The sequence below is a fragment of the Schistocerca nitens genome, chromosome 5, assembly GCF_023898315.1.
Source record: "Schistocerca nitens isolate TAMUIC-IGC-003100 chromosome 5, iqSchNite1.1, whole genome shotgun sequence".
NCBI lineage: Eukaryota > Metazoa > Arthropoda > Insecta > Orthoptera > Acrididae > Schistocerca > Schistocerca nitens.
In genome coordinates this window covers 298,322,751-298,347,314 of record NC_064618.1, presented here as the reverse complement: position 1 = coordinate 298,347,314, position 24,564 = coordinate 298,322,751, and the positions used below count along the sequence as shown (strand labels likewise).

The 24,564-nt window shown below is 38.4% G+C and overlaps 1 protein-coding gene across 4 annotated transcripts in view; it reads right to left on the bottom strand.

Annotated features, from left to right (window-relative positions):
* LOC126259235 (myosin heavy chain 95F) overlaps nucleotides 1-24,564 on the bottom strand; it is a 399,009-nt gene that overhangs the window by 54,160 nt on the left and 320,285 nt on the right. For all 4 annotated transcript variants that reach the window (XM_049955854.1, XM_049955856.1, XM_049955853.1 and 1 more), the window contains 7 exons: nucleotides 24,376-24,540; nucleotides 24,050-24,273; nucleotides 23,015-23,212; nucleotides 22,677-22,901; nucleotides 16,991-17,198; nucleotides 7,571-7,695; nucleotides 5,773-5,889 (listed from right to left, as the gene is read on the bottom strand). In XM_049955854.1, coding sequence (XP_049811811.1) covers nucleotides 5,773-5,889; nucleotides 7,571-7,695; nucleotides 16,991-17,198; nucleotides 22,677-22,901; nucleotides 23,015-23,212; nucleotides 24,050-24,273; nucleotides 24,376-24,540 — 1,262 coding nt within the window. The remainder of the gene's footprint in view (nucleotides 1-5,772; nucleotides 5,890-7,570; nucleotides 7,696-16,990; nucleotides 17,199-22,676; nucleotides 22,902-23,014; nucleotides 23,213-24,049; nucleotides 24,274-24,375; nucleotides 24,541-24,564) is intronic.

Sequence of the window (24,564 nt, the reverse complement as noted above, 5' to 3'; positions counted from 1 at the left end):
AGGAAAGAGGTTTTAGGTAGGGTGGCAGCTGATCGGCGTGAAAGGAAGTGCTCCATCGCAGTGAGGCCCTGGACATGCGGGATATTTGTGTATAAGGAAGTGGCATCAATGGTTACAAGGATGGTTTCCGGGGGTAACAGATTGGGTAAGGATTCCAGGCGTTCGAGAAAGTGGTTGGTGTCTTTGATGAAGGATGGGAGACTGCATGTAATGGGTTGAAGGTGTTGATATACGTAGGCAGAGATATGTTCTATGGGGGCTTCCATAAGATTCACCTGGTCCTACTCCAAATCCCATGCCACTTTCCTTGATATTGACCTCCACATGTCCAATGGCCAGCTTCACACGTCCGTCCACATCAAACCCACCAACAAGCAACAGTACCTCCATTATGACAGCTGCCATCCATTCCACATCAAACGGTCCCTTCCCTACAGCCTAAGTCTTCGTGGCAAACGAATCTGGTCCAGTCCGGAATCCCTGAGCCATTACACCAACAACCTGACAACAGCTTTCGCATCCTGCAACTACCCTCCCGACCTGGTACAGAAGCAAATAACCAGAGCCACTTCCTCATCCTCTCAAACCCAGAAACTCCCACAGAAAAAACACAAAAGTGCCCCACTTGTGACAGGACACTTTCCGGGACTGGATCAGACTCTGAATATGGCTCTCCAGCAGGGATATGACTTCCTCAAATCCTGCCCTGAAATGAGATCCATCCTTCATTAAATCCTCCCCACTCCACCAAGAGTGTCTTCCCGCCATCCACCTAACCTTCGTAACCTCTTAGTTCATTCCTATGAAATCCCAGAACCACCTTCCCTACCCTCTGGCTCCTACCCTTGTAACTGCCCCCGGTATAAAACCTGTCCCATGCACCCTCCCACCACCACCTACTCCAGTCCTGTAACCCGGAAGGAGTACACGATCAAAGGCAGAGCCACGTGTGAAAGCGCCCACGTGGTTTACCAACTGACCTGCCTACACTGTGATGCATTCTATGTGGGAATGACCAGCAACAAACTGTCCATTCGCATGAATGGACACAGGCAGACAGTGTTTGTTGGTAATGAGGATCGCCCTGTGGCTAAACATGCCTTGGTGCACGGCCAGCACATCTTGGCACAGTGTTACACTGTCCGGGTTATCTGGATACTTCCCACTAACACCAACCTATCCGAACTCCGGAGATGGGAACTTGCTCTTCAATATATCCTCTCTTCCTGTTATCCACCAGGCCTCAATCTCCGCTAATTTCAAGTTGCCGCCACTCATACCTCACCTGTCATTCAACAACATTTTTGCCTCTGCACTTCCGCCTCGACTGACATCTCTGCCCAAACTCTTTGCCATTGAATATGTCTGCTTGTGTGTGTGTGTGTGTGTGTGTGTGTGTGTGTGTGTGTGTGTGTGTGTGTGTGTGTGTGTGTGTGTGTGTGTCTATATATATATATATATATATATCCGTCCTTTTTCCCCCTAAGGTAAGTCTTTCCGCTCCCGGGATTGGAATGACTCCTTACCCTCTCCCTTAAAACCCACATCCTTTCGTCTTTCCCTCTCCTTCCCTCTTTCCTGACGAAGCAACCGTTGGTTGCGAAAGCTAGAATTTTGTGTGTATGTTTGTGTGTCTATCGACGTGCCAGCGCTTTCGTTTGGTAAGTCACATCATCTTTGTTTTTAGATATATTTTTCCCACGTGGAATGTTTCCCTCTATTATATTCATATCATTAATTTGAACCCAACAATTACATTTGTTATTGTCACTGTTGCATTTCGAAATCTTTTCTGTCTTCTTATTTTCTCTTTCTGTTTTTGCCAATAGTTTCATTTTGTATTCACCTTCTTCCTTTTACCGTAATCTACTATACAATTTTATCCCGCCTATATATACTCAATAATACGTCACCCACTTCCAAACCATAACCAAAAAAATTTTTTTCCGCTTTCAACACTACCGCTGCTATAAAATCCACCGTTTCTAGTTCACAAACAGGTCCTTTCACCTATTAAACAACCATTTCAGCTAGTTCTGATAACTTTCGTTTTTTTCCATTTCCGTTTTTCCCACATCACTGTTAATTTTTAGCTGCTTCCCACAGGTTTTAACGTCATTATTTCTTCGCCAGACAATTGTTCGCCTCATTTTCGTAATCTGCCACCACAAAACCACTCCTTTTAATACATTTACACGTAGTTTTTTCAAAATATTCCTGAATTTCTCAATCCTTTAACATGGTTTAGCGGCAAAACAACCACCTAACCTTTGTGCACATCGTTGTCTACCAACCCAAGTTCACCACAGGATCAACATAGCCCAGCTTTAACCAACACTTTTTCGACTTTTTTCACAACAGATCTCCAGTTACTTTCTAGTTCACCTTTATTTCTCCCCATATATTTTTATTTTCATTTTCATTTCAGCCTCATGTTACACTTTCCACCTTCTAATACCATGTCACCCTCACAATGCCCCGACAACGACCCCATTATGTTTTATTTACATTCCCTCCACAAACATGCCTTCACCCTGGCCAGATTACGCTCGCATATTTTACGTATTTTCTGAGGCTTGTCTGACATTTGGCAGTACCCCCAAAGGCCTCACACTTAAAGTTCCCATCTCTGGCTGCAACCCTTCTTTCCATCAGTCCCTATACCAGTCCCAAACTGAACAATCCATTGCCCTCACCCACCTAATCCTTCACCTACACATCAACACAGCCAATGAACACACCCGTCAACTCCTATCCTTAATAAAAGTCCTCAATCTTTCCTCTCCCACATCCACACCGGCTGTTCAGAGCATCCTCCTACAGGTCAACCACAAATTAGAGAACTTTGATCCCCACCAATTAAATAGAAATGATAAATAGAGTGAAGTCACACAAAACATAAAACTGACAGATTATTTAGAAGAACTGGTTCAAATTCTCAGGCAGCAAGCAGAAAATTTATACCCATTGAACCCACATAAAAGACAGGTCTGGTGGAACTCAGAATATGACAAAATTCATGAAGGAAGACATCACGCATGGTTAAAATTTCAAACACACAAAACAGAATAAAATGCAACCAACCTCAAAAATATCAAGAAAAAGTTCACACCAGATTATCAGGCAAACCAAGAGACAATCATAGAGACTTTTATAAAATGTCCATAATGACAGTCAAGGTGTTAGATTAAATAACTTTGATAAAAAAAAAGGATTTCTAAACTTCTTTTTTGATAAAATTGTTTAAAAATGTGAATTATTTTGGACTGTCCTTGAATCAAACAACATCTGTGTGCAGTCTTTTCAGTGACCTCCGCAAAGTCCATGGACTTGCAACAGTGTCTCCATTTATGGTGTCTCCTCCTTGTCTTCACAGAATTAATTTTGCCAGTATCAGCCCATACATAAGGTCAACATAAGTATTCAAGAAGCTAGCTCCAAATTTCATTTCCACTCAAAGGAGCTGGTATCCATGTTGTGGATTAAATCCATATGTTCACACCTTGATTTATTCATTCTGTGCAGCACTTTTTGGTATTATGGAGGAGAATGTCAGCATAAAGTTGTATATTTACAGTGGAAATGATGTTACATACTCTGTGATAAGTCTACTTGTCATGTTTAAGGCGATTCCATCTATACAGTGTGGACAGACCTATACTAGATAAAAGCAGAATACTGCCTTGCCAAGGCAGATTGTTACGGTCTGGAGGCTCGACATGAGCATTTCAGAAACTGCATGACTTGTTGGGTGTTCGAGGAGTACTGTGGTTGATGTCTACAACATGTGGTGAAACCATGTCCAGACATCATGGGGTTGGGCAGCCACCCCTCATTAGTGATGTCGGATGTCGTAGGCTGGGCTGACAGGGACAGGCAGCAAACTGTGCCACAACTAACATCAGACTTTAATGCTGGGCAGAGTACAAGTGTGTTTGAAAACACAATGCACTAAACACTCCTAACGATGAGCCTCTGCAGCTGATGACCCATGTATGTGCCAATGTTAACACCTAGACATTGGCAACTATGACTGAAATGGGAACGTGACCATCGGTACTGGACATTGGCACAGTGGCAGAGCGTTGCATCTTCTGACAGGTCATGCCAATGGGAGGGCACAAATCTGTCATCTTCCAGGGGAATAGCTCCTTGACACCTTTACTGTGGGACGGAGACAAGCTGGCGGCAACTGTATTATGCTCTAGGGAACACTTATATGGTCATCCATGGATACAGTGGAGCTCATGCAAGGCACCATGATGGCCATGGAGTATTGTAGATTGGTGCAGAACATGTACACCCATTCATGACAATCATGTTTCCCAATGGCAGTGGCATTTTTCAGCAAGATAATGTGCCATGACACAAGGCCAGGAGTGTGATGGAGTGGTTCAAGGAACAGAGTGGTGAGTTCCAATTGATGTACTGGCCCCTCAACTTACCATATCTGAACCCGGTAGAACACATCTGGGATGTGATTGAATGCGGCATCAGAACCCATCGCCCCCTTCCCAGAATTTAATGGAATTAGGTGACTTGTGCATGCAGATGTGGTACTAACTCCCTCCAGCACCCTACCAAGGCCTCATTGCTTCCATACCATGACAAGTCACCATTGTTATCTGGCCAAAGGCGTACATACTGGCTGTTAGGTAGGTGGTCATAATGTTGTGGCTGATCAGTGTATATTCTTGTACTGAAAACATCAGATTGTCAGCATAAGAAAACTTCCCAATAGCACCCACACTTGTCAACCATTTGTAAACACATTAAAGAGGTTAGGTGAAAGCACACTATTCTGTGGGAGTACATATTTTTGGTGTTTCCACTGACTTTGTTGACCCTCTGGTCTTTTTGTAGGCTTTTATGGAGTGGTATGATTTCTTCATGAAAGCTGTTTGCTTTATTGTGTCCTAAGCTGCAGTCAGATGTACAAACATAGCTTCAGTAAGGTTCTTTTCTAGGCATTCTCACAGGGCCAGTGCTGCATTAGATTGAGGATTTGGATTTGTGAGTTCTGTGGCTGAATTTTTTTTTATATGAGGAGGGATTCTATTTCTACTGATTACTGCTTCAGAATCAATCATCCAATCACTTGGTACAGAAGCTCAGCAAAGATATTGACCTACAGTCATTTGGATCAATTATAGGCTCACCTAGGTTCAATACATCCATAACATGGACTTGCCTCTAGATGTTTCCTATACTGAATTTATTCAGACATTCACAGTTAAACTGAAAACTATTCCTTTGTTTTAGGGACAAAATGTTTGGTCCACTTGATCTGGATTTCATCAATGCAGCCTCTTTTTCAATTCTTGCACCAGTCTATTGTAGATCCTTCTTTGTGTGCTGGGTTTCATTCTTTTTTCTTATTTCTTAGTATTCTTGGTTTCTACTTGTCTAACTGGTCTCATTTGTATTCATCCTTATGATTTAAAAGAACCTAATATGCAATTTTATGTGTACTGTGTAGTGTTTATTTGTCTTCATCAACAGCAGCATAACAAACCCAGTCTGCAAACTAATCAGTCCACTGATTACATTTAAAACACAAAATACAGCTGTTAACAAACACCAGCAAGATGTAATTTACTGTCAATCCCCACCCCCCTGCCCACTGACCTACAGAACAAAATTACTTGCTATTGGCACTTCATACCCACAGAGAGGGTGAGAGAGAGAGAGACCACATTAAATATTTCATGCCTCAATAAATGACAAATACCAAAATGTTTCACAACTGATACACCTGTAAATACTACCAACCTTAATTTTTTTCAATGCTGTCTCAATATCACTGTGGAGTTTTTTTACTTCTGCTGCACTGGATTCTTTGTCCTTTTTGAGCTGAGGAATAATTTTCTCCATCCTACTAAGATTGTCCTGAAAAGAGACAGAAACAGCTTATATCATGTTGAACAACAGTGGCTTATAAATCATGGCTTATAAATCATTGCAAAAATTAAATAGCAAACAAGAACTTGTAGAAATCTTAACCGGATAAGTGATGATTAAGAACAGTGCATTTCTTAAGCAAAAGAAGAAATAATAACAGAAAAGAGCAGAAATGAAGATATTAAGAATTATGCATCAGAAGGCAAAGAATGAGAAATCAGGAACAAAATTAACAGCAGAAAAATGGGTCAAGCACATGTTATTGGCTATACAGTCATTCTCTTCAGTTACTGTTGATTCATCTAGAATGCACTCATTCATTCATTCATTCATTTACAAATCATGTTTCAGAAATGTCATTGAGAAAGAGCATCATCAAGACTGTAATGAGTGAAGTTATGAATTAGCAGGCAGAAGCTGCTAATGTAGGCTTGTAGTGTCTTAAAATTGCTTACACTAATGTTCGTACTCCTGCAGCTAGTGCAGTCACAGGTAATGTCTTATTAGGCTATTATTTTTTTAATGGACATTTATTTAATACATTAATTTTTTTCTTTCATGAGGAGTTGATTCTTGTTGATCTTTATTTTAATTTAATGGAAGGCTAAATTAACAAAAACCATATTAAACAATACTAAAAGCATAGAACATTCAGGCTTCCTATTACTGTCCTGGCCCAAAATCTGTAAATCCTAAACTTGGATTGCAATGGAGTGAAAACAACAAATTTATATTGTTGAAAAGTGAATGGATCCTACATCTCGTTCTCATAAACTCATCAGTGACATTAAATACTAATGGAAATGCGTATTTTGGCCCATTTCCACAGATGATGCAACAGAAGGTTATTAATTTGATGGGAGTATGTACTTCCAATTCAGGTTAGGATACAGATGTAGCTTTGAAGATTATTTCTGTAAGAAGAAGATCCAGTATTAATAATATTGGGTAAAAATTCTATTAACTAAGACATTATAGGACTGATGAGGAGTCAGCTAGAGGTTTGTCAGTTTCAGATGCTAACAAAATGCTAATCAGTCAAGTGCTGAACTTGATGGTATACCCATAGGAATAATTTTACTGCAATGTAATGAGTGTTGACATGTCAGATGAGACTGTCAAGTGCTGTTCCCTCTTTGTGTGTCAAAGGTTAGTGCACAGATGTGCTGTCACTCTAATAAATATTAAAAACACATAAATTTGTGTTTGAAAGGATTCTGCCTTGAGAAAAACAACACAGCTATCCCTTTACTTCTATACCCTGACATGTTTCACTGCAGTTCAGTATCATCAGTGGGCCTTTATTTTTACCAAATTTTGTTATACATTAGCAAAAGAAAAACTTGACAGGTTTTACACAGTAGCAAAGGAAATGAGATGGCAACAATTTTTTCTGAGTTAGCTGTCTTTTCTCAGAATGGATTGAACCTGCTACTGGAAAAAAAACCTCAGAAAGAGAAACACCACATGCTAGTTCTGAAAAGTATATTAACAACCAATTATGAAGAGTGGTAATCCACTCAGAATGATAATTATGTGAATTACTTCATATATAGAGGGTAGTTGCTTTACAAAAACTGCTGGTCTTTCTATTACACAATTCAGCTGCTATTTTTATCTACTAATTCGTGTTAGCTGTAATGGTAGAAACAAACAGCAAATGTTTTACCTTTAGCCTGTTGATTTTGGTGAGTCCCTTTATTCTAGGTTGATATTTCTTCTTAACCAAAAACATTCGAACATTCTTCTGTATTACAATTAAGCAATGTCTTCTATATAATATTTTATATTTCACTGAAACAGTTGACAATAAATCAGTACAGGATATCTCGATTATGTAGTAAACTGGTACGATAAAGGCTTATAAATACATTAATCTATGTTACTAGTTGGCTGGCTTTTGTTCAACTGCATTTCATTTTCAGATACAACATACAAGAATTCACATTCAGCACAGACATTCATTGATGAAGGAATATGAAAACCTTTGTTTTTACCTACATTGTTCCAATTTCAGGACAATCTTTCACATTAAAACTAAGTTTAAGTTATGTGATTGTACGTAAGAGAGAGCACTTAAACATTAATAATTTAAAAATGAAATCTTAAATTTTAGATCTCAGAAAGGAAACTTGAAATATTTATCCCTTTACCTGTACATAAGCACCACCTGATGGTTAAACCTTTTAGTTTGTTCCTGTTCGAGAAGTTACAAAATCACAGGTATATTCTGCTGCTTTGCCTGTGACCAGCTAATTCAAATGTTAGTAGTGAAAACAGTTTTCATTGTTGGTGTATAAATCATAGGACATGACAAACAGCAGCAGATGGGGTCATTCCATGTCAAGTGATCTAGGACTGCCTGCTCGATCCTCTTGGATTTTGCTGAAATTTCATATGTAGAGTACCACATGTCTCAAATGAACTTTGATTATGTTTAGATTTTCCAGTGGAATATTTGTTGAGATACAGCCGTTTGTTTGACCCCATACCCTGACCATATACAGTACGACACTGAGCTTTCACCAACTTTGAGGCCTGATATCTCTCTTGGTATTTTTTTTCAAACATGAAACTTAGCTGGTTGGCACTCTTTTTGACACTGTATGCCAGTGTTAGGATGTTCAAAACATACTCATTCTAATGAGAGTGGTTCTAAAACATTTCTAAAAGACACTTTTGTGCAAAATGGGATTGAAAATACCCTATTTTTAGCCATTTTACAAAAATCGTCAACTTTACACTAGGCCAACTGCGATACAATTTATCTACTTATGGCACAGACAGAAATAATAATTGTTACTACCATAAAATAGACTGCAAAATGTTGTACAAGCCAGCCAAGTTCCATGCTTAAAAAAATAACAAGAGAGATATTAGTTCTCAAAGTTGGTAAGGTCTCAAAGTTGGTAAGTGGTCAGGGTATGGTGTCAAACAAGTGGTTGTATCTCTACAAGTATTCCACTGGAGAAATTAAAGCTTGATCAAAGTTTGTTTGAGACATGAGGTACTCTATATACAAAAATTCATCAAAATCCAAGAGGGCAAGTGGGTCACTTTCAAAAAATTAGACATGAAAAGTCCCTGTAGTTTCTAGCCATCAACCTACAAACATCACCCTACATTAAATCTACAGCATCTTGAAGGAGAAAACATGAAATAATTTTGGTAATTCTTTAGTTCTTGCTGGGAATGTTAGTGTTTGTAGTGCTCTTTAAAGGATAAGTTGCAATGAGTATTTCATACTGCTTAAAATGATTTTTAAAGCTCATCAAAAATTACATTCATCCTAATGGTAAAAATAACAACTCCCCATGTGGCAGCAGGAGAACACACTGTCTCCAACAATCAGTCTTTCTTTTTCATTCCATCTGGTAAATTCCCTTGACTCAGGGTTCTGGGCAACTTTTCCAAACTCTATCCCTTTTTCTAAACCTCTCCAGTCCTCTACCTTTACCCCTCTTCCTTCCCCTTCAGAGAAGATTTTTTTTATCTATCCAATTACATTACATTCATCGTAATGGATATCCTTACAACAATATCAATCCAAATTACAAGGATTTTGAATTAATAAGTGGAAAAAAATTGTCTGTTCCCACTGTATATATTTTAGAGCCTTTGGCAGACGTTTACTCAAAATGAAAGAAAAAATGGGCACTAACAATAACTGCAACAGAGCAGGTTAGTCCTTTGGGCAGCTACTAAAAGTATAATAAATATATATTTTAGTTCTACTGTCCTGATCAATACTGAGGCCAAAAAACAGTATGAGGGTTATGAACAGATGCAGGATGGGTCATTTGCACCTCTCTCAAGCTAAGGCAATAATGACTTCCCTTCCCTTCCACATCTAGTCCACTCCTATATATCAGCGATCATAGGAACTTGATTATTACAATAAATAAATTTATATTTTGGATATCAAATACCATATTATATACTCTTCATAGCAAAAAAAAATTTACAAGCAGATTATAACAAGAGTAACAGCAAAATGTATTGTAAGAGTATAAAGTACACATACTCAAGCATTCTTTTACTAACATACTGTGCTAGAGAAGCCCAATGGCACCACTCCACAGATTAAAAAGCAATAAGCTCAACTTCCTCTACTTCTGCATAGCTTTTGTACATAACAAAGGAAAAGCTGCAGTAGATGTAGGAAGACAAATAACCCCCATCTGACAAATCAAACTGCAACCAATCAAGAATATATACTAAACACAATTAATTGTTTTATTTTATACTCCAACTTCTGTTTTATCAGTGGTGATTGGCGGATGTAGCTAGATGTTGTGGTTTATAGAGGAACTAATGTAGTTTCTTAAAGAGACAGGTACAATGGAGTATGAGTGTGCACATGCATTTAACACATACCTGTAGAGTGTGTAACCCTTCCCAGACAAATCCTTGAGGAAGGTTTTTATTAGATTCATTGTGACTCAATTCTTAGCTGCATAAAAAGTTCCATACAGAGCTTTACGATGTCAGCATACTGGACCAAAAATTAGCCATCCTAAGGAGACATCAAGCTAATACTGTGTAACACTGCCTCTAGCAGTAATGGCCTTCACTCAGTCCGAAGGTTTCTTCAGGTATGCCATACCCACCCAAAGCCATTCACTGATGGTTGGATCTTATGGAGTTACTAGACTGCGGAGTGCTGAGAACTCCGTTCCACTCACTTGACCAAATAGCTCCTACACGTTTTCTATGAGATTAAGACCCATGATTTAGCAAGCTAGTTGAGGTGCAGTAGGCTGCCTGAGTGTGCATCAAACCATGAACATATGCTTGCATCTCTGTGAATAGAGATGTTGCCATCTTAGAAGACTCATTTTGAAGATTCAGAAGAAAGCACAACATGGATGTTTAAATAAACATCTTGGTTCTGTTCACGGTAACCTGAATAAACAGGACCAAGTTATGGTGTGGGGGAAAAAAAGAGAGAGAGGGGGGGGGGGGGGAAGAGAGAGAGAGAGAGAGAGAGAAATTTGTCAGTAATATGATGGCCATTACATATTACTGAGTAACAAGTCTGTGTTTACATTTTACTATGTATGTCAGAACATGTCCCAATTGTACTGTAATTCATTTCCATGCCTAATTTAATCAAAACAGTATTGTTAACAGTACTCTTACTGTTTTCAACTGTTGAGAATATGTAAAAGCACTGGTGGCTCCGCCCTTCCAGGTGGTATGTTCAGTGAAAGTTTGTGTTCAGGTCAAAGTATAACTGTGAATGTACTATGGAAAAAGTATTTGGTTTCCATTAATCAGAAGTACTGTGTACATTATTGTTATCAATGTGCTGAACTAATGTTCCAGTGAATTACATGATCAATGGTGGAAGATGCAGCAAACAGATTTCGACATCCATTATCAGCATTATAATGAAGGTACAAGTTAACTAATATGTTACATTATTGTAACATCCCACTACAGCTTTCACTAAATTTGTAGTATGCTTCATTTTCGTATTTTAAAGAATCAGTAAACAAATAAATAGAAATTATGACTCATAGAGTTGCATTGGTAGGTGTGTAGTTACAGCTTCATTTACTGATAGCAGCATTCAGTTGGGTTTAACAATCGACAAGGTGTGACACATGTCTCTGGTTAGTTATAATCTGTTTACGACCACTATTCTTACATCATATTACATAGCTGTGAGTGATGCTCCATTCCTTGTAGACAGGAACTACTCTACTTTGATACAAAAACAAATGAAGCAATTTCATTTAGGGTGTGGTCATGGATGCATCCAAACATGATAGTTCCTTTCTGCTACCTAGTCAAGACTCCGCATTGAGACATCTTACTGCACTGATTCCATACAACCTACAGATACATACACATCATTTCAGTCCCAAGACTTCATCTACATCTATCTACATCTATACTCCGCGAGCCACCTTACGGTGTGTGGCGGAGGGTACTTATTGTACCACTATCTGATCCCCCCTTCCCTGTTCCATTCACGAATTGTGCGTGGGAAGAACGACTGCTTGTAAGTCTCCGTATTTGCTCTAATTTCTCGGATCTTTTCGTTGTGATCATTACGCGAGATATATGTGAGCGGTAGTAATATGTTGCCCATCTCTTCCCGGAATGTGCTCTCTCGTAATTTCGATAATAAACCTCTCCGTATTGCGTAACGCCTTTCTTGAAGTGTCCACCACTGGAGCTTGTTCAGCATCTCCGTAACGCTCTCGCACTGACTAAATGTCCCCATGACGAATCGCGCTGCTTTTCGCTGGATCATGTCTATCTCTTCTATTAATCCAACCTGGTAAGGGTCCCATACTGATGAGCAATACTCAAGAATCGGACGAACAAGGGTTTTGTAAGCTACTTCTTTCGTCGATGAGTCACATTTTCTTAGAATTCTTCCTATGAATCTCAACCTGGCGCCTGCTTTTCCCACTATTTGTTTTATGTGATCATTCCACTTCAGATCGCTCCGGATAGTAACTCCTAAGTATTTTACGGTCGTTACCGCTTCCAATGATTTACCACCTATGGCATAATCGTACTGGAATGGATTTCTGCCCCAATGTATGCGCATTATATTACATTTATCTACGTTTAGGGAAAGCTGCCAGCTGTCGCACCATTCATTAATCCTCTGCAGGTCTTCCTGGAGTACGTACGAGTCTTCTGATGTTGCTACTTTCTTGTAGACAACCGTGTCATCTGCAAATAGCCTCACGGAGCTACCGATGTTGTCAACTAAGTCATTTATGTATATTGTAAACAATAAAGGTCCTATCACGCTTCCTTGCGGTACTCCCGAAATTACCTCTACATCTGCAGATTTTGAACCGTTAAGAATGACATGTTGTGTTCTTTCTTCTAGGAAATCCTGAATCCAATCACAAACCTGGTCCGATATTCCGTAAGCTCGTATTTTTTTCACTAAACGTAAGTGCGGAACCGTATCAAATGCCTTCCTGAAGTCCAGGAATACGGCATCAATCTGCTCGCCAGTGTCTACGGCACTGTGAATTTCTTGGACAAATAGGGCGAGCTGAGTTTCACATGATCTCTGTTTGCGGAATCCATGTTGGTTATGATGAAGGAGATTTGTATTATCTAAGAACGTCATAATACGAGAACATAAAACATGTTCCATTATTCTACAACAGATTGACGTAAGCGAAATAGGCCTATAATTATTCGCATCTGATTTATGACCCTTCTTGAAAATGGGAACGACCTGCGCTTTCTTCCAGTCGCTAGGTACTTTACGTTCTTCCAGAGATCTACGATAAATTGCTGATAGAAAGGGGGCAAGTTCTTTAGCATAATCACTGTAGAATCTTAAGGGTATCTCGTCTGGTCCGGATGCTTTTCCGCTACTAAGTGATAGCAGTTGTTTTTCAATTCCGATATCGTTTATTTCAATATTTTCCATTTTGGCGTCCGTGCGACGGCTGAAGTCAGGGACCGTGTTACGATTTTCCGCAGTGAAACAGTTTCGGAACACTGAATTCAGTATTTCTGCCTTTCTTCGGTCGTCCTCTGTTTCGGTGCCATCGTGGTCAACGAGTGACTGAATAGGGGATTTAGATCCGCTTACCGATTTTACATATGACCAAAACTTTTTAGGGTTCTTGTTTAGATTGTTTGCCAATGTTTTATGTTCGAATTCATTGAATGCTTCTCTCATTGCTCTCTTTACGCTCTTTTTCGCTTCGTTCAGCTTTTCCTTATCAGCTATGATTCGACTACTCTTAAACCTATGATGAAGCTTTCTTTGTGTGGAGAATCACACAGATAAAGTAACCAATGTGCCCTTTTAATGGGATGGGCTTTGTCTGGTGACCTTATTTATTTGGTTTTAAGACAATTACTGCCTGAAACACACATGGATAAGAAATTTACTCTTGCCTTCATCGATGGTAATTTCTTGAGAGAGGGTATCTGAACAATGGGCATTAGCACTAACAATTTCCAGTAGAAGTCTACCTTGTGCAGTGCATCACATAATCTGTACTGAAATAGGAAAAAAGACTAGATCTGCACTGTTCTCATCTACACTGGTGATGCTGCACTGTCCAGATATTCTAAGCAGACTTCAATAATGGTAACATGGATGGTTTTAGTACAATCTTCCTCGGAATCTGTTTGATATAAAGTTCTCACTCTCTCCCTTAGTTTTCAACATCTTGAGGCACAATATCAAGAAAACTATCTAATGCTTTGTTTTCAACATTCTTCAAGAACATAGTCCAAGCTATCTTCCAAATTATCCACATTATCATCTTCAAAAATATCAAGCCATTTGCTGCAAAATCACAAAATATTTCATTAACAATTTCATCATCATATCAAACCTTGCCTTGGCATGTTGATACAAGTGAGCTCATGCAGCATAAATGTGCCTCTGCATTAGTGCACAAGGAGAAAATGTACATACTTCCATACCTTGACTGTACGACCCATGGTCTATTCAAAATTACTTTACAACTAACAGCTACAAAGGAAATGGTGAGGTGAGGCTCACGAGGAAGGCACAGCACAAATTCAGCAATTCCCCCATCACGAGGCCTGTTGCCCAAGCAACCACTTGCAATTCCCAGGTTTTCACCCCACCATGACATTTCCAAGATTGTATATCCTGTAGTTTCAGGCAGCTAGCTGTCCTGTGAAAACACTGATTATGTGTTGGGATTTGTTTATTTTAACTTCTTACAGCTCCAGAGTTAATATTTTACCTCATTTTGTTATCATTTGTCATGTGTTGTGTCATACTGAACACTGTTAGTAGCTAGTTTTTCAAATGTTACTCAGTGGAAGAGTTCAACATGAAACAAATGTCTCTCGGTCAGGACATTGGTGTATGAGGTCCGTCAAGGGAAACAGTTTGAGCATTATGTACCTACAGCGTCAACAATTTTTGTAGAAAATGATGCCAAACATTCTGTTGTTACGGACATGATGCCTAGTATAGCAGAAGTGAAAAAGGACACATGTACCTTCAGCTCAAAACACTGAAGTAAGTGATAAATTTAAAAAGCAGAACTTTGGATCTAATATCTCTGAATAAACCACAGTTCCCCATATACTAAATATATGTGCTGACAAAAGCATACAGCCATGCAGTCATTAGGCTGTCACCTTTTTCACTGTCATTTCAACCCAACAAAATTGTATTGACCCAGTTTAAAGGATATGTTGCCAGCAATAACAATCATCAAAAAATTTGCTGTCTGCAGTTCAGGCACTCAGCAGTGAAGCTGTTAGGGAAGTCATCTGTTATGCAGCATATAATGGAAAAAGCACAGTAAAATGGAGTATTTTAAAAAATTATAACAGGAAGCGATATGTTAGTGAACATTGGCTGTGAAAATATTACTTCAAGCATAAATGCAACGAGAGTAATGTCAATATAGTTTTTCCATTGTTATCACAAAGAAAATCAACAGGTGGATTCAACTGAATTTTTGGTATGTGCAGATTAAATGCCTGAATAGAAAAAATATGTTTTTATAAGTTCTGATCATTAGTATGAAATCAAACAGGTTGCCAAAGAGGTTTTGATGCATGAATGCAGAATTGTGCATCACATTTACCTCAAATTATATCATGTTAGAGATCTCTGGGTGAGTCACAGTTTAGAGCATATGCAAATATGAATATTCTTAAGATCTCATTTGCATAACGTTTCATTTAAATTCAGTAACAAAATAGTGTCCTGCATGTCAAAAATCACCACCAGAAAATGGTTTTTTGTAAAGATTCCGTATATTGTCTAAAAAGTTGAGTGTGACAAGTAGAACCAAAATGAAAACATACTGCAGCTTTTCCAGAAGATACTGATGCTACTTCCAACTTTGCAGACCAAATAGTTTGAGCATATGAGTGAGTTGAATGAAATGTAAAATTATGTGTGTATTCTGTGCAGGATGTGGCAAGTCAGCTTCATGCCTTCACATGTTCCTACTAAAATGTCAACTATAAAGCAGCTTTGAACAATCAATGCAAGAACTACAGTCTCCACTGAACAGCTCATAGAAGGTAGATCTGTAAGTACATGAAAAGGAAGAAATAAAATGACTAAGAAATTGTGCCAGAAAAATTATGGGCACTGAACTTTTAGGCAGGCCAACTGTGCCCAAATTTTTAGTGGTCCTGGGACCAGAGTGGAAACTCTTTCTCATTTGTGAGTAGAACCCTTCTCACCCTTCTATAGTATTTGTCCACCTTCGTAGCTGACTGGTCAGCATGACTGACTGCCATGCGGGGTCCCATGCTTGATTCCAGTAATGCCTGAGATTTTTTTGCTGGTGGGAGGATTGGTACAAGATGTACTCAGCCTCATGAGGCCAACTGATGAACTACTCAACCAATTAGTAACAGTTACAAGATCAAGAAACACAACAAAGACTGGGAGAGCAGTGTGGTGATCACATGTCCGTCCATACTGCATCTGATGATGCTATTGGCTAAGTGTGACACAGTGATTGATCGGGCCTGGTTGGTCTGTCTAGGGGCAGAAGGCAGAATTTCACAATTATATTGTTTATCTTGCTACATCTCAATTTACTAGTGCTTGTGTACAACACATATATTCTTAAATCCTCCATGACTGTCAATCTCTGTTATTTCAGTGTGCCCTATTATTTTTTTCCTCTGTCGATTTTAGTTTCTTATTATCAGCGATAAAACACATTCTTTTATGACATACTTATGTAACAAGCTGCACACAAAAACAGAGTGTCAGCTTTGAATGGGAACTGCTGAATTCACAATGTAAATAAATAAAACATTTACTTATTCATTGCATGGCATGAATCAATAATGGCTTTGTCTATAAGGTGAGTTATATGCTTCCCACATCTACAAAATTGTTGCACAGGAAACAGACATCTGTTCTACTTAAAAATAACATTTAACATACAACTATCTTTTTTATTTGGTGTTAATTTGCAATAGTCAGCTATAAAGGAAAATTTTTTGCGTCAGAGGTCAGTTGGTTAGTGCTGTTTAAAAGCCTGAGAGTGAGGTAGAGGACAGAAATACTACTCATGCAAAGCTAATTTGTGAAGCAAGTCATGCATGAAACACAATTTGATATACATACACTTTATCACTGACAGTGAACACCATTGGGCTTTCTTCCATTGTGAACTGAGTAACCATTTCTTAATTTTGTTCACCATTGCTGATATGTTTTCAGGATCAGATTTCATAACTGCATCAAATTCTGAAAACTTGCCTGGTCTGAAGAACACTTTGGTTACACCAAAGCGGTAATCATCCTCTGTCATTCCTAAAGCCTTGAGCAATGCCTGTGAAAGTAGCCAAAATTACACATAAATACACAACATAATGTTAGTAGATAGATACCTCATTTGAAAATTATTATCTGCAATGCATAAATTGATACAGTGGACGGACATACGTCACTGAATGATGTTTCTTAAGAGCAACAAGCACAATAATGGTGTGGGCTACTTAAATTCAGGGCAACCATTTACTTGTTCTCCACCTAAGAATGTGATTTCAGCATTAAAAATGAGGATCAGCACTTACAAGCAGATGAACTTCTGTTTATTGATTTTTGGTTGCTACTTTGCAACACACAGTGCAAACTTGCTTCATATCCAGGGTTACAAAGTATTAACCAATTTAAGAATTTTAACCTCTACTTCATGCAAGTCTAAGGTTATAGGGTAACATTTCTTACAAATTTTTCCCTGCTTGTCATTTTCTAGTGACATTCAGGTTAAATTTATTGGTGAATAACACATTTAAAGTCAACACATTTTGGGAAATGAGACTCCCTCCAAGAAGAACTTTCAATCTAATACTGTATGCATGTTTCCCTACTCATTTCTCCTAAGGACTCTATTCACAGTTAACTTTGAATACTCTACTGTAAACTGCACCTTCCTTGATCAAGGATTTAGGTTTCTCATTACAAAGGAACATTACCAGGTCCTGAGGTCTCTGTTAAAATTGTTTCTTTTTTTAAGGGCTGGTAAATACGCCCTCACCTTCTGTTTCATTTATTTTTATTATTCATTTTTATTTGAATTTTATGTTATCAAATTATAATTTGTTTATTTCATTAAAACTTTTATTTCAAATAATACGATAATTTTTTAAAGTATTTAACATCGATTACCTACAATCATGAAAATATTTAGAGCAGGTGGGTTGTTGTGTATACCAAAATTTCATAAATATTTAGAAACAGGCGCAGGCTTGTGGGACAAGTGTACTGAAATAGCGACATTATGAGCAATACAACACTGACATGTGTAAAGCCCATTCAACATGCCACAGGAATGAGAGATCAAATTTTGTGGCTGTAGACTGCATATAACTAATCAGTATTAAAAAATTGCAAGAGAAGAAGGTATACGGAAAAAGGCCTGGATGGTCCAACAAAGATTCCAAGATCGAATATTGGATTTTAAAGTGTACCCAGGAGCAGGTAAAACTTCAGATGACAGTTTAGTATTGGTGAAGAGAATCTTCCAGGAGAATCATTGTGGAAAGAAATGAGATACTGAAATATTGAGTAATAATGAAATCTGTCTTAAGGTCTCTTAGTTTGTAGATACTGCAATAATGAATACCAAATTAGGCAGTTCAGTTGAATAGGAATGGACATCCCTAAAACAGGAAGCCACAGATATTGGACAATCATAAGTACAAGGGTGAACACTTGATGGGTTTGAATCTAGCGCACTTGCATGAGCCATCCTTGAACCTTCATGTGCATGCATGAATTTTTTCCCACCTGCCAATAACGTCAGTTGCTGTTGAGTGAGGTGCTGTGTAGTACTTGTGTCCATTTTTTATTGCAAGGAAAATGACGGAACGATTGCAGCAGCGCTGCTGCATCAAATTTTGCCAGAAACTGGGAACAGCCAGATGGAAACCATTCAGGAAATTCAGATGGCTTTTTATGATGATGTTAAGAGTGTCACATAGATTAAGGAATGGTACAACCAGTTTAAAGATGGCTGCAAATTGGTGGAGAGTAAGACAAGCTCTAGTCGGCCGTCAACATGAGAGATCAAATTTTGTGGCTGTAGACTGCATATTCATGGTAGTCATTGCCAGGTCATTGCCAACGTGAACGCTGTGCTGATGCAGGACCATCATGTGACTATCAGAGAAACTGTGGAAGAGCTTGGCATCAGCACTTTTTCAGCACATTCCATTGTGACCGAAGATTTGATCATGAAGAGAGAGTCAGTGAAATTCGTGCTGGAGCTGCTGATGGCAGTGCAAAAGCAGCTTCATGCTGAAGTTTCACAGGATATTGTGGACTCCACAAAGAGAGGCCCCAACTTTGTGAACACCACAATCACTGGTGACAGGTCCTGAGAGTATGGGTATGACCCGGAAATCAAATCCCAGGTGTCATAGAGGAAGCATTGCTCATCACCTAGACCAAAGAAGGTCTGCCAGGTATGCAGCAACATCAAAGTGATGCTAACCGCTTTCTTCGACTCTCATGGTGTGGTACTACCATGAATACGCACCACAGGATGAAACTATCACCAAAGAGTACTACAGGGATGTTCTCCTTTGCCTATGTGATGTGCAGTGCAAGAGACTGGAGTTGTGGTCAACAGGAAATTGGTACCTCCATCACGGCAATACTCCAGCACAATCCTCGCACTTGATTTAGACTTTTTTGACAAAAAACCAGATTCCTGTGCTTCAACAGGCTTCTTACTCTCCTGGTATGGCCCCCTGTGACTTCTGGCTCTTCTCCAAACTCAAGACGCCATTAAAAGGAATGCTATTTCAGACAAGAGAGGACATTATGGCAGCAGTGGCAGGTGAGCTAAACTCCATTCTGAGAGAGGCTTTTTCGGCATGTTTCCAACAATAGCGGCACCACTGGGAGAAGTGTGTGAAGTCCCAAAGGAACTACTTTGAGGCTGATTAGGTGTCCAATGCTCCCGATCAGCCAGATCCCCCCCCCCCCCCCCAAGCCAAAAGTCAGATACTTTTCTGGCAGATCTTGCATAAAGTACTTAGATATGAAATAAATAGAAAATGTAGGGAAGCAAAGGTGAAATAACTGCATGAAAAACGTGAAGAAACTGAAAAGAAATAGCATCAGAAGGACTGATTCAGCATGTACAAAAGTCAAAACAACCTTCAGAGAAATTAAAAGCAATGCCATCAACATACTGAGACCAGTGGGAATTTCACTGTTAAATGCAGGAAAGGGAGCAGATAGGTGGAAAGAGTACCCTGTAGGCCTCTATGATGGAGAGGAGTTATCTGATGACATGACTGAAGAAGAAATGGGTGTCAGTATGGAAGACACAGGGAACTGAGTATTGCAGTCAGAGTTTAACAGAGCTTTGGAAGACTTGCGGTTAAATAAGGCAGGTGGGATATAGGCAACGCCTACTCAAACATTCTAAAATCATTGGACGAATTGGCAACCAAATGACTATTCAAGTTGGTGTGTAAGATCTATGAGACTGGAGACATACCAACAGATTTTGAGAATAATGTCATCCTCACAGTCCCAAAGATGGCAAGGTCGTCTAAGTACGAGAATTATCACACAATCAGCCTTGCAGCTCATACATCCAAATTACTGACAAGAATAAGATACAGAAGAATGGAAAAGAAAACTAAGGGTCTGTTCAATGATAGTTTGGCTTTTGGGAAGGTAAGGATACCAGGAGGCAGTTCTGATGTTGCAGTTTATAGTGGGAACAAGACACGAAAAATCAAGACAGGTCACAGCATTTGTTAACCTAGAAAAAGTGTTCTGAGAAAAATAGGAGTAAGTTCCAACAAAAGATGGAAAATATACAAGATGTACAAGAACAGAGAGGGAACAATAAAAATTAAGGCCAAGAATGAAGTGCTCAGGTTAAAAAGGACGTAAAACAGGGATGCATTCTTTTGCCTCTACCGTTCAACCTAAACATCGAAGAAGCAATGATAGAAATGAAAGAAACATTCAACAAAGGGATTAAAATTGAGGATGAAAGATTATCAGTGATAAGATTTGCTGATGAAATTACCTTCCTCAGTGATGGGGAGAAAGATTATAGGATCTGTCGAATGGAATCAACAGTCTAATGAGTACAGTATATGGACTACGAGTAAACTGAAGAAAGACAAAAGTAATCAGAAGTAGCAGAAACAAGAACAGTGTGAAACTTAACATCAATAAATGATCGTAAATAAGACAAAGTACAGGAATTCTGCTACCTCATAATCAAAATAATATGTGCCACATGAAGCACAGAAGGTATAAAAAATTGACTATCACAGGCAAAGAGGGCATTCTTGGCAAAAAGAAGTCTACTAATACCACACATAGGCCTTAATTTGAGGAAGAAATTCCTGCAAATGTATGTATGGACCATGGCTTTTATGGTAGTGACACATGGACTGTGGGAAAATTGGAAAAGAAGAGAATAAAAGGGTTTTATGATGTGGTGCTATGAAAGAATGTTGAAAATCACGTGAATTGATAAGATAAGGCATGAAGAGGTTCTCTGCAAAATTAGAGAAGAAAGGAATGTATGGAAAACACTGACAAGAAGAAGGGAAAGATGACACGATATTTGTTAAGGTTAGGTTAGTGTAGTTTAACGTCCCGTCGACAACAAAGTCATTAGAGACGGAGCGCTAGCTCGGGTTAGGGAAGGATGGGGATGGAAATCGGCCGTGCCCTTTGAAAGGAACCATCCCGGCATTTGCCTGAAACGATTTAGGGAAATCACGGAAAACCTAAATCAGGATGGCTGGAGACGGGATTGAACCGTCGTCCTCCCGAATGCGAGTCCAGATATTTGTTAGGACATCAGGGAATAATTTACATGATACTAGAGGGAGTGGTAGAGGGTAAAACTGTGAGGGAAGACAGAGACTATAATACATATTAACAAATAAATGAGAATATGGGATGCAAGTGCTACTCTGAGGTGATGAGTTTGGCACCACAAGAGAGGATTTTGTAGTGGACCAAATAAAAAAGGTACTTGTGTGTACACTTATCACGTAGAACGTAGGTACAGAAGAGTGCAGATGCATATTGATCAATTTGTGCAACATATACAACTTGGAGAAAGAGTCCTGCCCACTCATTTCTTTCTGCAGCATTTAAAATTAATTTGATGTCAGTGCAATGTAACATTCAGCGACACACCTGTACTGCTGCAAATAATGGAATAATTATAAGGCACAACCCTGTAAGTTTCCATGAATGAGCTGCCCCTTACTGTGAGTTTCCATGCATTACCCTTCCAGAATTTATTGCTGATTTCCCTGTCTTCTCAGTCTTCTGCGTCTGCCTTAATTCAGGGTTATTCATTTTACCAAATGAACACTAGCATTTTTTAAGTAATACGTCTGCTGCTATTTGGCAAAAAGAAATCTTTAACACATTCATTTCATCATACACTCTGTAGTGAGAGATTCAGCATGAAATTTGCCAAATTTGTGCAAAATACTGTGTATGGGCCACCAGAAATAGAGTGTCAACAAAAAATTTAAAATTTTCAAGTTTCTTATAATGATTATTTCAGAATTGAACAACAAAACTAAAATTAATCATAGGTGGTGTACTTCTTTCTATCTAACAAAACAGAAATAAAAGGAGCATTTTTTTCATGACATGGAAAGGAAATATGTGAATAGATCATTTATGGGCTGTACCTACACCATATAAATAAGAAGGCTAAAAAATCTTTGTTCAAACACAACTTGCTGAAATGAAGACATTCACTGTTGATGCATGTAAGAATGAACTGTGAATGAATACTTACCTTACAGAACGTACGAGGTGGTAAACTTCTCAGTTTTTCTGGTAAATGTTTGTTATACATGCTGTGTAGTTCACTGAATGGAACTCTTGATGGAAAACCATTCTGCATCAACTCAAGTACAGACACCATACCAGAGCACTCAAGCTGTGATAGTACTGAGCCTCCTTCAAATTGGTGATCAACCATCTTTTGATTTGGTTTGATACACCGAATGAAATTAGTACCCTGAAAAAAGAACAATATGTGGTAAGTAATTACTTCTACAATGCAAACATATTAATACTGTGTCTAGTTTTAAATTATATGACTAAAAAGGTTCACTTCGAATGACTACTTACTGTGCTCTTAAGCTTTTCCATCAGTTCAGACAACTGATTTTTGAATTTCATTCCAACACTGTCAAATGCTAATTTTCCTTTTTGGTGGCCAATATCAGCTGTTGGAAACAGACCTTGAAGAAATTTGTTCTTGCACTCCAGAATCAGTCCTTCCAAGGAAGCATGCAGAGCATCATTGTTCTTTTCTACAAAGTGTGCCTTTAAAAAAGAAAAGGTTGTCACTCATTAACTCATTGTGTTCCATAGATTACATCATAAAGAAGAATCTGCGGAACTATGTAAAAAATTGAGGTACATACTGACATAGAGAAGCACCTGTTTGTGGCTGCATTAATAATTTATAACTGTCATAATTATAATTATATTATTATTATTATTATTATTAATTGCTTTAAATCATACATGTTTCTTGCTTTAAACCAACAAGTTTATAATGATATTTAGCAAAGAATATTAGCTATTAATATATTGTGCGGCCACAGAATTGTAAACAAAACACTGTTACGAGATTGGTTGGGGCAAATGTGTGAAGCAACCACATCAGGCCCACTTTTCTATTAGGGATTTTCTCTCATCATACAGACTATAGTCATGCAGTTACCAGGAAATTCAACTGAGTTTCCATTAGTCAGTCATAAAATATGCAATTATTAAGCAGAAACAAATAATGTCCTAACAAAAAAATTAAAAAATGTTCACGTGGCAGTAGGAGCACTACAATTAATATTTCAGTGTTTCATTCATGGTTTATGGATCCGAATATTTCTCTTTTTTTAACTACCAGTACTTAATAAAATCCTAGTTCATCTAATTAATTACAGAATGAGTTCAAAATTAGTTGAAAGGCAAAACTGTAAATGAATAAAGAGAATGAATAATAACAGTGGTAACAGTGTTGCATAATTTAATAATAGTAGTACCAGTGCTGCATACAGAATGGAACAATGGACAGAATACACTCTGCTTCAATAAAATTCTACAAATGTTATAGTCTGTAGTATAATATACAAGAAATTGGTTTTACAAGAAACTTACAGTCTGGTAACAAACAGCACCTGCAAAATGTCGGATCATGAACCCTTCAGAATCTCTAATTTCCCTATGTGCTTTAAGTTTGGAGTCACGTGTTTTAGCTAGTCGGAAGTGATTGGCCCAGTGTCTATGGACTTCATTTGTGAAATGTTCTGAAGATGGCTTTGGAAGTTTAGATTCCTCATCCAAAAGGTTAAATATTCCAGAAGCTTTTGTTTCTATGAGATCTGGATAAACAGAAATACAGGTTATACAATTAGACACATAAAAATAAGACAGAAGATACATTAAATTTGCAATTTATGGAAGTTTTGTTGTAAGGTTCTTACCAATACAGTCTTGGTTGTCTCTAAATTCAATCTTTGGTACATTTAAACTCTCCTTCTGATATAATTCTTGCTCATCCTTCAATATCCGTTGATTGAAAAACTGCTGCAGTTTCTCATTGCAGTAGTTAATACAAAATTGTTCGAAGCTGTTGACAGTGAAGTATTCTGGAATGGTGTAAGATTGGAAAC